At 48.0% G+C, this 12,886-nt stretch overlaps 1 protein-coding gene across 1 annotated transcript in view; it reads right to left on the minus strand.

Annotated features, from left to right (window-relative positions):
• Positions 1 to 264: 264 nt before the first annotated feature.
• LOC137570337 (cytochrome P450 2K6-like) overlaps positions 265 to 12,886 on the minus strand; it is a 45,182-nt gene continuing 32,560 nt past the window's right edge. Inside the window, exon 9 of the mRNA XM_068278983.1 lies at positions 265 to 1,775. Coding sequence (XP_068135084.1) covers positions 1,594 to 1,775 — 182 coding nt within the window. The 3' untranslated portion in view covers positions 265 to 1,593. The remainder of the gene's footprint in view (positions 1,776 to 12,886) is intronic.

Raw genomic sequence — 12,886 nt, forward strand, 5'->3', positions numbered from 1 at the left:
GCCAAATTTTGGAATATGGGCTACACCAGGCACCCTTTGTAGCCGAATTTGGCATATGGGTGACACCAGGCACCCTTTGTAGCCTAATCTGGCTTTTTTCATCTATATCAGGCTCCCTTTTTTCCAGGTGCCCTTTTCAAATGTACACCCCGTGGCACCTGCAGGTGTATCCCGATCATCTGCCCAGCCAAACGGATTGTTTTAAAGCATCTGTTTTGTAGGAAGTGGTTTTGAGATGAAAACAAGAAGACAGAACATATAAAATAACATGAATAAGTATTTATTTTTAATTAAAAGCATCAAGAAATCTTTGAAAAATATTTATACACAATTATTAAGCAATATGCATGCGGGATTCTTGGGATGATGTTACTCAAAACAGACATTACCTGGCTAACACAGCCATTGATAAACGGGTACATGTTGTGATAATGTTGAGAAACACTGATCTACAAGGTCTACAGACACCTCCAGGCTCTGCCTCCCCTCCTTATTGCCTCTGTAGCCCCTGTTCCAAAGTTTTGTGAGATCTCCAGGGTCTATCCACTGGAAATTCATGCACCCTCTCTGTTGTAGCAGCCATCAAAGGTAGCATCCTGGGCATGCATACTGCCGATTGTTTCTGAGCTGTGCTTTCCCAGGATGCTCTTGGCCATGACTGCTGTGCATAGCCATGTGGAAACTCTTTTCGCAAGAGCACATGGAGCTGACGGTGCATACGCCAGGCTCCTACTGTCCCCAATAGCGAAATGAATTGACCCTTTGCACAATCTCCTATAAATATTCACTGCAATCCTGTCACTCAAACACAAATGTCCAGAAATCACTACCATCCAGGGTTCCTCTCGAGGACCTCGTGATCACGGATTGCCAATGACCATGAGCATTTTTTGGCTTTGAATTCAGAAAAATTCCAAATCCGTGATCAATACAGATCACGGAATTCAAATTCGCATCCATTTGTGATTAACGTGAATTCGGTCGTGATCACGGCGTAAATCTGCAATCACGAATTCACATTGCGCATGTGCGGTAACCATTGGATGACGTCCAAATTTAGCTATGTAACCGTTGGATGACGTCCAAATTTAGCTATGCTGTGACAGAAACATGTAAAAAAGAAGAAGAAGAAGATGGTAAAGAAGAAAAAATAAAGAACTTAAATGTTTTTCATCATTTTTTTTTTTTTATTATACCACCACACATAATTAATTGCGTTTTTTCTTTAAAAAAAACTTGATGCTTTTTGCATCATTTACCCTAAAAGAAGTTTTGGAAGCAATTTAAAGGCCATTCGTGATTACGACTCGTGATTCCAGATTCCGCTGTGATCACGAGGTGAATGCAAATTCAAATTGGTTTGCGTGGTCATGATTTTGACCAAATCCGGATTTTCGTGAACCCGAATTTGCGACAACTCGAATAGTAAAAGGGGATATTCGAGCAACCCTGCTACCATCCCTACAGCTAATTCAACCAGAGGTTTTAATTTCAGTTTGCAATATTTTGTAATAAATGTGGGCTGCGAGGAGTAGAAGCACAGCATAGAACTACGAAGCTAGGATGCCAGTTCTCAGCTGGGATGACTTTTCATTAGAAGCGACGGATGCAACAGATCTTCGGAGTCGCTGGAGAAATTGTTAGACCTGGTACTGGTGTGGCCTTGAAGTCGGTAACTCCAGGAGCAGCATGGAAGGTGAACTTCTGCATGAGGCTGGTGAAAAAGAGGAACAGCTCCATTTTCGCAAGTGTTTCTCCAGCACAGACTCTTCTCCCTGGGAAATGGGAAAAGAATAGGAAGTATCCTTTTTTTCTAATTGCAGCATGTCCTGTTATTCTGCACTTGAAATACTATGCTAATTCTGTTGAATTCATTTGGTTGGCTGTACCCAAATGCTATTCAAATGCAAATACAATGGACATTAGTTGATAAATAAAATACATTTAAAATAAGCACACCAACTAATCTTCAGAACCTCTAAAGAAATTGTGAAATCAGTGAAAATATAGTAGAACAATAGGATTACCTCTAATAGAGCAAAACTAAACTAAAGTTTACCTCTGCTAGCCTCATAGCTGTCATGTTCTACCAGTGGAGTACCTAGGGAATTTGACACCCGGTGCTGGGTATTATAAGACCCCCCCCCAACAAAAAAAAAAGGAGTGAGTGCGGCATACTAAGCACACCACGGCAGGTAATACCAGGTGTAGGTGCCCCCAGTATCGGTAATATACTTTCCCCTGTATAGGTAGCATAGTTGCCTCAGTATATGTAATAACTTTGCCCCCAGTATAGGTAGCGAGTATAGTTGCCCCCAGTATAGGTAGTATAGTTGCCACAGCATAGGTAGCGATTATAGTTGCCCCCAGTATAGTATAGTTGTCCGTAGTATAGTTGCCCCAGTATAGGTAGTATAGTTTCCCCAGTGTAGCTAGTATAGTTGCCCCCAAGTGTAGCTAGTATAGTTGCCCAAGGAGGGGGAAGCAGCGCTGAAACGCAGTGTCACCGTCGCCACAGGTCTCCGCTTTTAATGCTGCTCAATATGCTTCCGCTAATCAGGAAGCACAGTGGGCAGCATTAAAGGCGGAGACCTGTGGCGATGGTGACGCTGTGCTCCAGCGCTTGGAACGCAGAAGTCAGGTGAGTAATCTTCTGCCCGCCACACCTGCTTGCCGCCTGCATAGAGGGGGAGAGAGCAGAAGGAGGAGACCCAGGTGGGAAGGGGTTTCTGTCCCCCATCCCTGCCGCTGTCCCCACTGCCCCTCCTTCTTCCGCTGCTTCCCCTCCTGCTCATGGTCTCTGTGGGTGGCCTTGGTGACACCCCCCTCCCTGTCAGTCACCTGGTGCGCCACTCCCCCAATGATAGCCCTGGGGTTCTACATACTTAGAAACATTGGCCACAAGTCACTAAAATCAAGTTAGTGATAAAAAGGCAAGTGAAAGCGAATTACCACACATCAGTCTGTATTTTGTGTTATAATTCATTCGAGAAGTTTGCCTTATTAACATGTAGTGAAAAGTTTTCTTGGAGAGAGTGTTATTTTTATCACCCTAGTCTTTAAGTTATCACCTCTGTAGTTGTACTTACATGCAGTAGATAGGGAAGGGAGGAGCACTCACAGGCAGAGTGTAGCTCTGCCCTTCCAACACAGGAAGTGTTGTAGTTACATAGTGTTGTATATGTGTTTTTTACTTTCAGTTTGGAAGTGATCATTATTGGCAGTGGTGGTCTGCTAGAAATACGGGGGGACACCTGGCTACAAGGGGGACACCATGCCTAGCTAGCTATACTGGGGATCCGGCTGCCTGACCCCCCAAACACGACCGTGTCCATTTGAAAAGGGCGCCAGGAAAAAAGGGCGCCTGGTGTAGCCCATATATGCCAAATTTGGCTACAAACGACACCCGATGTAGCCCTTATATGCCAAATTCAGCTACAAAGGGCACCTGGTGTAGCCCATATAAGCCAAAGTTGGCTACAAAGGGCACCTGGTGTTGCCCATATATGTCAAAGTCGGCTACAAAAGGCGACTGTTGTAGCCTATGTATGCCAAATTCAGCTACAAAAGACACCCTGTGTAGCCCATGTATTCCAAATTCGGCTACAATAGGCGACTGTTGTAGCCCATATATGCCAAATTTGGCTGCAAAGGGCATCTGGTGTTGGGCTATAAAAGGGCTCTAGATATAGCTGAGAAAAGTGATTACTATGACCTAACTTCTCCCTACTCTTGTACAGAACCCTCCCCTGATGGTGCCTAACCCTAACCTGCCTGGTGGTGCCTAACCCTAACCCCTCCTTGGTGGTGCCTAACCCTAAGACAACGCCTGGTGATTACTATGATCTAACTTCTCCCTACTCAGTCTCTCACACAAAACCCTCCACTAACCCTACCCCCACATGTGCCTAACCGTAAGACCCCCCCGGTAGTGCCTAACCCTAAGACCCCCCCAGGTGGTGCCTAACCATAAGCCCCCACAGGTGGTGCCTAACCCTAAGACTCCCCTGGTGGTGCTTAACCCTCAGACCCCCCAGGTGGTGCCTAACCCTAAGACCCCCAGGTGGTGCCTAACACTAAGACCCCCCAGGTGGTGCCTAACACTAAGACCCCCCCCCCCAGGTGGTGCCTAACTCCAAGACTCCCCTGGTGGTGCCTAACCCTAAGACCCCCCCAGGTGGTGCCTAACCCTAAGACTTCCCTGGTGGTGCCTAACTCTAACCCACTAGTGGTGCCTAACCCTAATCCAAATGTTTTGGAGATTGTTATGAAATAAATATAATTGTGATATTAACAGCTAAACTCAGCCTGGTCATTATTACACCTGAGGGAGGTGAATCCACCCATATCCCTCCTTTTAGACTGATTTTAATTATTTTATCCTACTTTGGTGCCTCTATTACTCTTGTTTACTCATATACTTAGTCCACCCTTGGTGGAGGGGTGTATCCCCAAATCCTTTTTCCTATCTATAGAGAGCGACTTTTTAGACCTGAGTGGGGTCAGGTTATAATTCTCCCCACCTGCTGTTCCATTGGTCGCCTGTGTGGTGACCCGTGTTTGTGAGTATAATTTTAAAACACATACTTTCTTCACTTTACGCTAACATACTACACCAGATTGGGCTCTCGATTTTTCCTTGTCTCCAAAGCAAAACTGCACCAAAGATCACAGTCTTTGCCAGGGGCGGACTGACAATTCGGGCACTCGGGCGCGGACCGAGGGCCCGTGGTCAGGGGAGGGGCGCCAGAGCACCCTGAGCAGGAAGGGAGGCAGCCAGTGAAAGGAAGTGATGGGCACAGCGGCGGAGAAGGGCGGACGTCTCCCTCCCCTTCCATCACCTTGGGGCCCCCCTTCCTGGCTCTCCCCTCCAGATTCATGTTTATTAGTCTCGGTGCAGCAGCTGACAGCGGCCGGGGACTTACTGCTGTTACAGCCACCGGAGGGAGTTGTGATCTGTGTGCCGCTTGTCAGGTCTATTCAAGACCAGACTTGCGGCGCACAGATCACAGCTCCCTCCGCTGGCAGGAAGAACAGTGATAAGTCCCCAGAAGCTGCGCCAAGACTAATAAACATTAATCCGGAGGGGAGAGCCAGAAAGGGGGGCCCCAAGGTGAGGGAGGGGGGTGGGACGTCCCCCTTCCCCATCGCTCTGCCCACAGCTCCTTTCACTGGCTGCTGCTTCCCCTCCTGGGGACACCTACAGACCTGGCTATACTGGGGGCACTGATAGACCTGGCTATACTGGGGGCACCTATACACCTGACTACATATGCTGAGGACACCTATAGACCTGGCTACAAATACTGGGGACACCTATACACCTGGCTACATTTACTGGAGACACTTATAGACCTGGCTACAAATACTGGGAACACCTATACACCTGGCTACATATACTGGAGACACCTATAGACCTGGCTACAGATACTGGGAACACCTATACACCTGGCTACATATACTGGGGAGACCAATAGACCTGGCTACAAATACTGGGAACACCTATACACCTGGCTACATATACTGGAGACACCTATAGACCTGGCTACAAATACTGGGAACACCTATACACCTGGCTTCATATACTGGAGACACCTATAGACCTGGCTACAGATAGTGGAAACACCTATACACCTGGCTACATATACTGGGGAGACCAATAGACCTGGTTACAAATACTGGGAACACCTATACACCTAGATACATATACTGGGACACCTATAGACCTGGCTACAAATACTGGAAACACCTATACACCTGGTTACATATACTGGGGAGACCAATAGATCTGGCTATCTATACTGGAGACACCTATAGACTTGGCTATCTGTACTGAGGACACCCATGGACCTGGCTACCTATTCTGGGGACACCTATAAACCTGGATACCTGCACAGGCAACACCTATAGGCCTGGTTACTTCCACTGGGGATACCTTTTGACCTGGTTACCTATACTGGGGACACCTATTTTGAGGGAACTGCTGCCAGATTAACTATTTTTGGGGAACAGCTGCCAGATTAAGTGTATTTTTGGGGAACCGCTGTCAGATTGTGTATGTTGGGGGAACCGCTGCTTCCAGATTATGTGTATTTTGGGGGAACCACTGCTGCCAGATTACATGTATTTTGGGTTATCCGCTGCCAGATTACGCATATTTTGGGGAACCGCTGCCAAATTATGTGTATTTGGAGGAACGGCTGCTGCCAGATTACGTCTATTTTGGGGGAATGACTGCCATATTATCTGTATTTTGGAGAAACCGCTGCCATATTGCATGGATTTGTGGTGAAATGCTGTCAGATTACATGTATTTTGGGGGGAAACACTATGGCAGAGTTCAAACTTCCCCGGTAGACCTTTTACACTACTGCTAAGGTCATGTATATTTTGACCCACCCATGACCACGCCCACATTCTGTTGCGTGACCACACCCATTTTCCGGTTCGCCGCGCTGAGCCCGGTGCAGGCTTGTTTGTCAGTGTAAGATATCTGTTGGCAGTAAATTATTATATCTTAGTCTGTAAAAAATAACATGGAATGTGGGCCAACACTGGTACGGGGCCCTATAATCTCCTATTGCCCGGGGGCCCCATGAGTTGTCAGTCCGCCCCTGGTCTTTGCAATTATCTTACTTATCCCTTAAAAGGAGTAGCTGCAGCTGAAGTTTCCAGATTAATGGTATCAGTTATTGACGTCATTCACCTGGGGAAAGGCCGGTTGGCATGAAAGAAACTAACTGCGGGAGACACAGAGGGAATAAGGGGAGAAGCCCAGCGGGACGCCACACTCCTGACCCCTACCAGTGCCCGGTTGGATGGCTGTACATCAGCCTGATATGCGCAGACTCTGAGCGGAAGTATAAGTGCAATGCTATCTAGCGCTAGAAGCAATTGTTAGACAGGATTACACGGTTGTGCTGATTATTTGTTTTATACATGTGCCTTGGAATAAATACACTGTTTATGTGGAATACCTGAAACAAGTTGATGTTTTAAGTGGAGACTGCTGGAATAGTGATAACGTGCTAGATACACCTGTTGTTTGAGGTGACGACAATCTGGTGAGCCCTTTCGCTGTCGGTGGGGGGTCCCCAGGGTGCACGTGGTTTATTGGTGGGTATACTATTCCTCTCGGTGAACCCTGCATGCTGTGGCTTTGTGCAGAAAACTAAAACGGAATTATGCTATGTAGATTTTATATTTTGTTTTTAGGTGCGCGCAGTGAATAAAATATATGGGCTACAAAGGGGCGCCCTTTTGTAGCCAAAAACCTTGTAGCCAAATAAAAAAATATGGGCTACAAAGGGGCGCTTTACTGTAGATGAAAACCTTGTAGCTGAATAAATAATATGGGCTACATAGGGGTGCCCTACTGTAGCTGAAAGTAGCCAAATAAAATATGGGCTACCACCTTGTAGCCCATATTTTCAGAAATAACATTGATGTCTATGGAGGTGCTCTTTTCATACAGGCAGCTCAGGCACCCTCTTCAACTGATCCCCCCCCCCCCCCCCCCCGCATGTAAAATGGTCTGGTCCTTAAGAGGGGTTAGGCAGCTGGTCCCCAAAAGGTTACAAGAAAATACTGTAAATGTGGCAGCTTCCATAGGTCTCACCCCTCGGGTTCCTTTTAACATTGTGCAGTTACTTATATTAATCATGGCAACCATCAGGGGTGTTGCTAGGATGCTAAGAGATCTGTGGCACTTTTGGGAACTGCAGATGAAAAATGGGTCTGGCCATGCACATGAATGTGGGAGTGGTCATGGGTGGAGCCAAATTTACATGAGCTTAAAAGCTGTCTTTGTAGGCCTGCCCAGCAAAAATGTTGGATGAAGCTTCCCTCTACATTAATTAAAAAAAAAATGCAGATTATCAGATAAATAGGCAGTGTCACTTAACCTTCCTGGCGGTAAGCCGCGCAGGAGGTTTTCTCAGGCCCTGCTGGGCCGATTTGCGTACATTTTTTTTGCTGAACGCAGCTAGCACTTTGCTAGCTGTGTCAGCACACCGATCGCCGCCGCCCCGCGCCGATTTGCCGCTATCTGCATCGCCGCAGAGCCCCCCCCCTAGACCCCTGCGCTGCCTGGCCTGTCCCTTAGACGTCACGATGTCCATGACATCGGTGACGTCATCCCGCCCCATCGCCATGGTGACGGGGGAAGTCCTCCAGGAAATCCCGTTATTTGAACGTGATTTCCTGATTGCCTTTCGCCATAGGCGATCGGAGGGGCTGGGGGGATGCCGCTGAGCAGCGGCTATCATGTAGCGAGCCCTAGGCTCACTACATGATGTAAGAAAAAAAAAAAAAAAAACCAGCAGCGCTGCCCCCTGGCGGTTTTTAATAGACCACCAGGAGGGTTAAAGAGAACCCAAGGTGGGTTCTAAGAATGCTATCAGCACACAGAGGCTGGGTCTGCCTATACTGCCCAGCCTCTGTTGCTATATCGATCCCCCCTAAGCCCCCTCTGCGCTCTGCTATGCCCCCATAAATCATCAGCCGAGCTGTCGACATGCAGCGTGTCGCAACCGGCTGTTTACCTCTATAAGTGTCAGTCTCGGCTGCTCCCCCACCTCCTCTATATCTCCAGTCCCCGCCCGCATCCCTTCCCTCCAATCAGCGGGGAGGGAAGGGATGCGGGCGGGGACCGGAGCTATAGAGGAGGCGGAGGAGCAGCCGAGACTGATACTTACAGAGGTAAACAGCCGGCTGCGACACGCTGTGTGTCGACAGCTCGGGTGATGATTTATGAGGGCATAGCAGAGTGAAGAGGAGGCTTAGGGGGGATCGGTATAGCAACAGAGGCTGGGCATTATATGCAGACCCAACCTCTGTGTGCTGATAACATTCTTAGAACCCACCTCGGGTTCTCTTTAAACATAACAAGGCAGAGTTACCTGGCTTCTGTGCCGGCTGATCTGGCTTTCTTCTAGGGGAGCTGGCCTGATGCCAGGTTGTCTGGCAGTCCCCCCATAGCATTCCCTGACCTTATAGTGGACTCCCTCCCATGCTCCCACCCCGCCACAACTCCCAGCATGCCCCCATAGAAGAACTACAGCTCCCTACATACCCCCATAAAGGCATCACAGCACCTAGCATGGCATCACAGTACCCAATATGTCCACATAATGGCACCATAACACCCAGCATACTTCTCATTGTTGTGTGCTGTGGTGCCATGCTGGGTGCAGTGGTGTCATGCTGGTTGCTATGGTGCCTTTATAGGGCACGCTGCATGCTGTAATGCCATGCTGGGTGCTGTGGTGCTTCTGTGGGGCATGCTGGGTACGGTGTGTTGCCATGCTGGGTGCTATAGTGCCTCTACTCTGCCTGGGGGACATCCGAGGCACCCCAGAATAGATCCGGGGCACGTGCCACTGATCTTTGGGGCTAGCAACGCCCCTGGCAACCATGGATTAGGAAGCTAATAAAACACATGAATCAAGACACTTCATTTTAAAGAGAATCTGTACTCTAAAATTCTTACAATATAAAGCATACCATTCTATTCCTTATGTTCTCCTGGGCCCCTCTGTGCTGTTTCTGCCACTCTCTGCTGCAATCCTGGCTTGTAATTGCCAGTTTTAGGCAGTGTTTACAAACAAAAAACATGGCTGCAAATCTGCATGTGATAGGCTGAGAGAAGCTCAGTCTGTGACTCACACAGAGCTTGCCTATCACAAGCAGAGCAACACATTCCACACATTCCAGCCAGAGCCGACAAAGGAAAGAAGAATAGATTATATAGCAGAGATAATACAGCCACTGCGCAGCTAGAAAAGGCTGCAGTAAGCCAGCCCACATTAGAACAGGTATAGGAACCTTTAGAATAGAAGAAACAAGGCTGACAGTTTTGTTACAGAGTCTCTTTAAGCCTTATGCCAAATCCTCACTATACACATTGCTACACCTATGATATGTGATCTGAAAAGCTATTACAAATTTAATGTTTTCTAATGTCCCACATTCACACTTGCATGTTGTGTTAATAAGGCTGAGTTCACACCAGTGCAGATACACTGTGCCTGTCACCAAATCTGTCACATTTCTTTCATGTCATTCACGTTACCCTCTGTTGTGCATGTCACCTGCTCCAATGCATCATTGCAATACTGATGGGAGCCGCTGCCCATTGGATTGAAACCGCCCAACAGGAATCCTCCTTCCATTGCATGGATTTTCATTGGTGCACCAAGTGAGGGACCAATGCGAATCCTCCCTGGCAATGGCGTAGCTATAGGGGATTCAGAGGTTGCGGCCGCATCATCTATCTCATTCGTTTTTTTACTGGTGTTATGCGGATAATGAACACCTCTATATGTGCATTGAATAGCCGTAATCTCTACTGAGCTATTTCCACTGGCGTACCAATAGGGAATGCGACCCCTGCCGTCGTGGGGGGGCCCGGGGCCCCCCTAGGGCTCGCTCAGGGACTTTTGGGGGCAGGAGGGGTCGCAGCATAAGAGGAGAGTGTGGCAGATCGGTGGGGAGGGGAAAATTCCCCCCCCCCCTCACCTCGGGCTCTCCTCTCAGTGCTCCCCCTCCTGAAAACATTGGTGGCAGCGGGCAGGCAGCAGCAGCAGCGGCGGTGGCGGCAGGATGAATACATTACCTCCTTCTCGTTGGAGGACTTCCGTACTCTAAGAGCAACTTCCTGTTTACACAGGAAGTTGCAAGAAGCTCTCTTAGAGAACGGAAGTACTCCAGCGAGAATTTCCCTCCTCCCCACCGATCTCTGCCACACTCTCCTCTTATGCTGCGACCCCTCCTGCCCCTGAATGGGGGGGGGGGGGGCGGATTTTTTATTTTGCAGGGGGGCCCGGGGATTTCAAGGTACGCCCCTGGCTATTTCCTTAACCTAAATACACCTCTCTGACACTGCATTTGTCCTTGGTATGTTTTGGGACTCCATGTAAAACTCGCACTGCCCAAGCTCCTTAGCTACTCCAATGCTCCCTGGGTAAAGAGAGGATTACTATTGGTCCATTTTAATCCAAGCTGGTAGTTGCCAAGGGTCCCATCAGTATTGACAGACAAAATGGCAAGGCAATGCATGAAAAAACGTGCATACCTCCCAACTTTTTGAGGTGAGAAAGAGGGACACTTAAGCCACGCCCCTGCCACACCCCTAATCATGCCCCTGTCACACCCCTAGCCACGCATACCATAAAGATTTTATAAGAAAACTATGTTGTTTTATAAGTCAAACCACACTGGTCCTTTCTATCCCGGTTCTTTTTCCTTCATAGTAACATTTTAAAATTAGTAATGTATCAATTTAAAGGATGGGAATAAAGTTTAGAGTTAATCAAACACATTTTTTTTAGTAGAGAAATATATGTATTTACATAGAAAGAGGGACAAAGTCCTGAAAGAGGGACAAATGAGGAGGAAAGAGGGAAAGAGGGACAGGGTTCCCAAAGAGGAACTGTCCCTCCAAAAGAGGGACAGTTGGGAGCTATGAACGTGTATGCAGTAAACGAGGCCTCACAAATGTCTCTGTGCTTATATGGGCTGTGCTGTTATGTACAGTATCTGTTTATACTTCAGAGGCCTAGCTAGGCTTTTCAGCGCCCGGGGACAAAGACAGTAACGCCCCCCGACAAATTGGGCATGGCCTTGCATCAGAATGTGGAAGTGGTCATGGGTGGAGCCAAATGTACAAAAGCTGTTTAGATAGCAAGATGTGCCCCCCATTCCCCCGGGTTTAGATAGCCAGATGTACTCCCTACAGTTAGCCAGATGTACCCCCTCCCCCCCCCTTGTTCTGCTGCTGCTAACACGTCTGCACTCCTCTGCAGAGGGAGGGAGAAAAGCAGGGGGAATTTAGGCAGCCAACAAGCTGCCTCTCACTCACTTGGGGGTGCAGTGGCCAATCTCTGCACCCCCTTACAGTGCTGCGCCCGGGGACATGTGTTCCCACTTGCCCTTCCATAGCTACGCCTCTGTTATCCTCTCAGGGTCAAACCCAGGATTTTCAAGGGGGGGAGTGGAGTTCCTGAAAGGTCTCTCTCAGCCACGCACAATACAATATAATAATATGGTAGGACATCATGCTGGGTACACATATTGCAATTTCCCATCCGACTGACAATTATTTCCTAAATGTCCGATCTGCTCCCGATAGACAACGGGATCGATCAGTAGCAGTTTTGATTAGTGTTGGGCGAACATCTAGATGTTCGGGTTTGGGCCGAACAGGCCGAACATGGCCGCGATGTTCGGGTGTTCGAGCCGAACTCCGAACATAATGGAAGTCAATGGGGACCCGAACTTCCGTGCTTTGTAAAGCCTCCTTACATGCTACATGCCCCAAATTTACAGGGTATGTGCACCTTGGGAGTGGGTACAAGAGGGAAAAAATTAGCAAATAGAGCTTATAGTTTTTGAAAAAATCGATTTTAAAGTTTCAAAGGGAAAACTGTCTTTTAAATGCGGGAAATGTCTGTTTTCTTTGCACAGGTAACATGCTTTTTGTCGGCATGCAGTCATAAATGTAATACAGATAAGAGGTTCCAGGAAAAGGGACAAGAAGCGTGCGGATAGCAATTTGCATTTTGTCGCCATGCAGTGATAAATGTAATACAGATGAGAGGTTCAATAAACAGGGACCGGAAACGCTAACCCATCACAGATGTTCATTGTTCATGTTACTTGGTTGGGGTCTCGGGAGTGTTGCGTAGTCGTTTCCAATCCAGGATTGATTCATTTTAATTTGAGTCAGACGGTCTGCATTTTCTGTGGAGAGGCGGATATGCCGATCTGTGACGATGCCTCCGGCAGCACTGAAACAGCGTTCCGACATAACGCTGGCTGCATGGCAAGCCAGCACCTCTATTGCGTACATTGCCAGTTCGTGCCAGGTGTCTAGCTTCGATACCCA

This window comes from Hyperolius riggenbachi, chromosome 4 (genome assembly GCF_040937935.1).
Source record: "Hyperolius riggenbachi isolate aHypRig1 chromosome 4, aHypRig1.pri, whole genome shotgun sequence".
NCBI classification, from domain to species: domain Eukaryota; kingdom Metazoa; phylum Chordata; class Amphibia; order Anura; family Hyperoliidae; genus Hyperolius; species Hyperolius riggenbachi.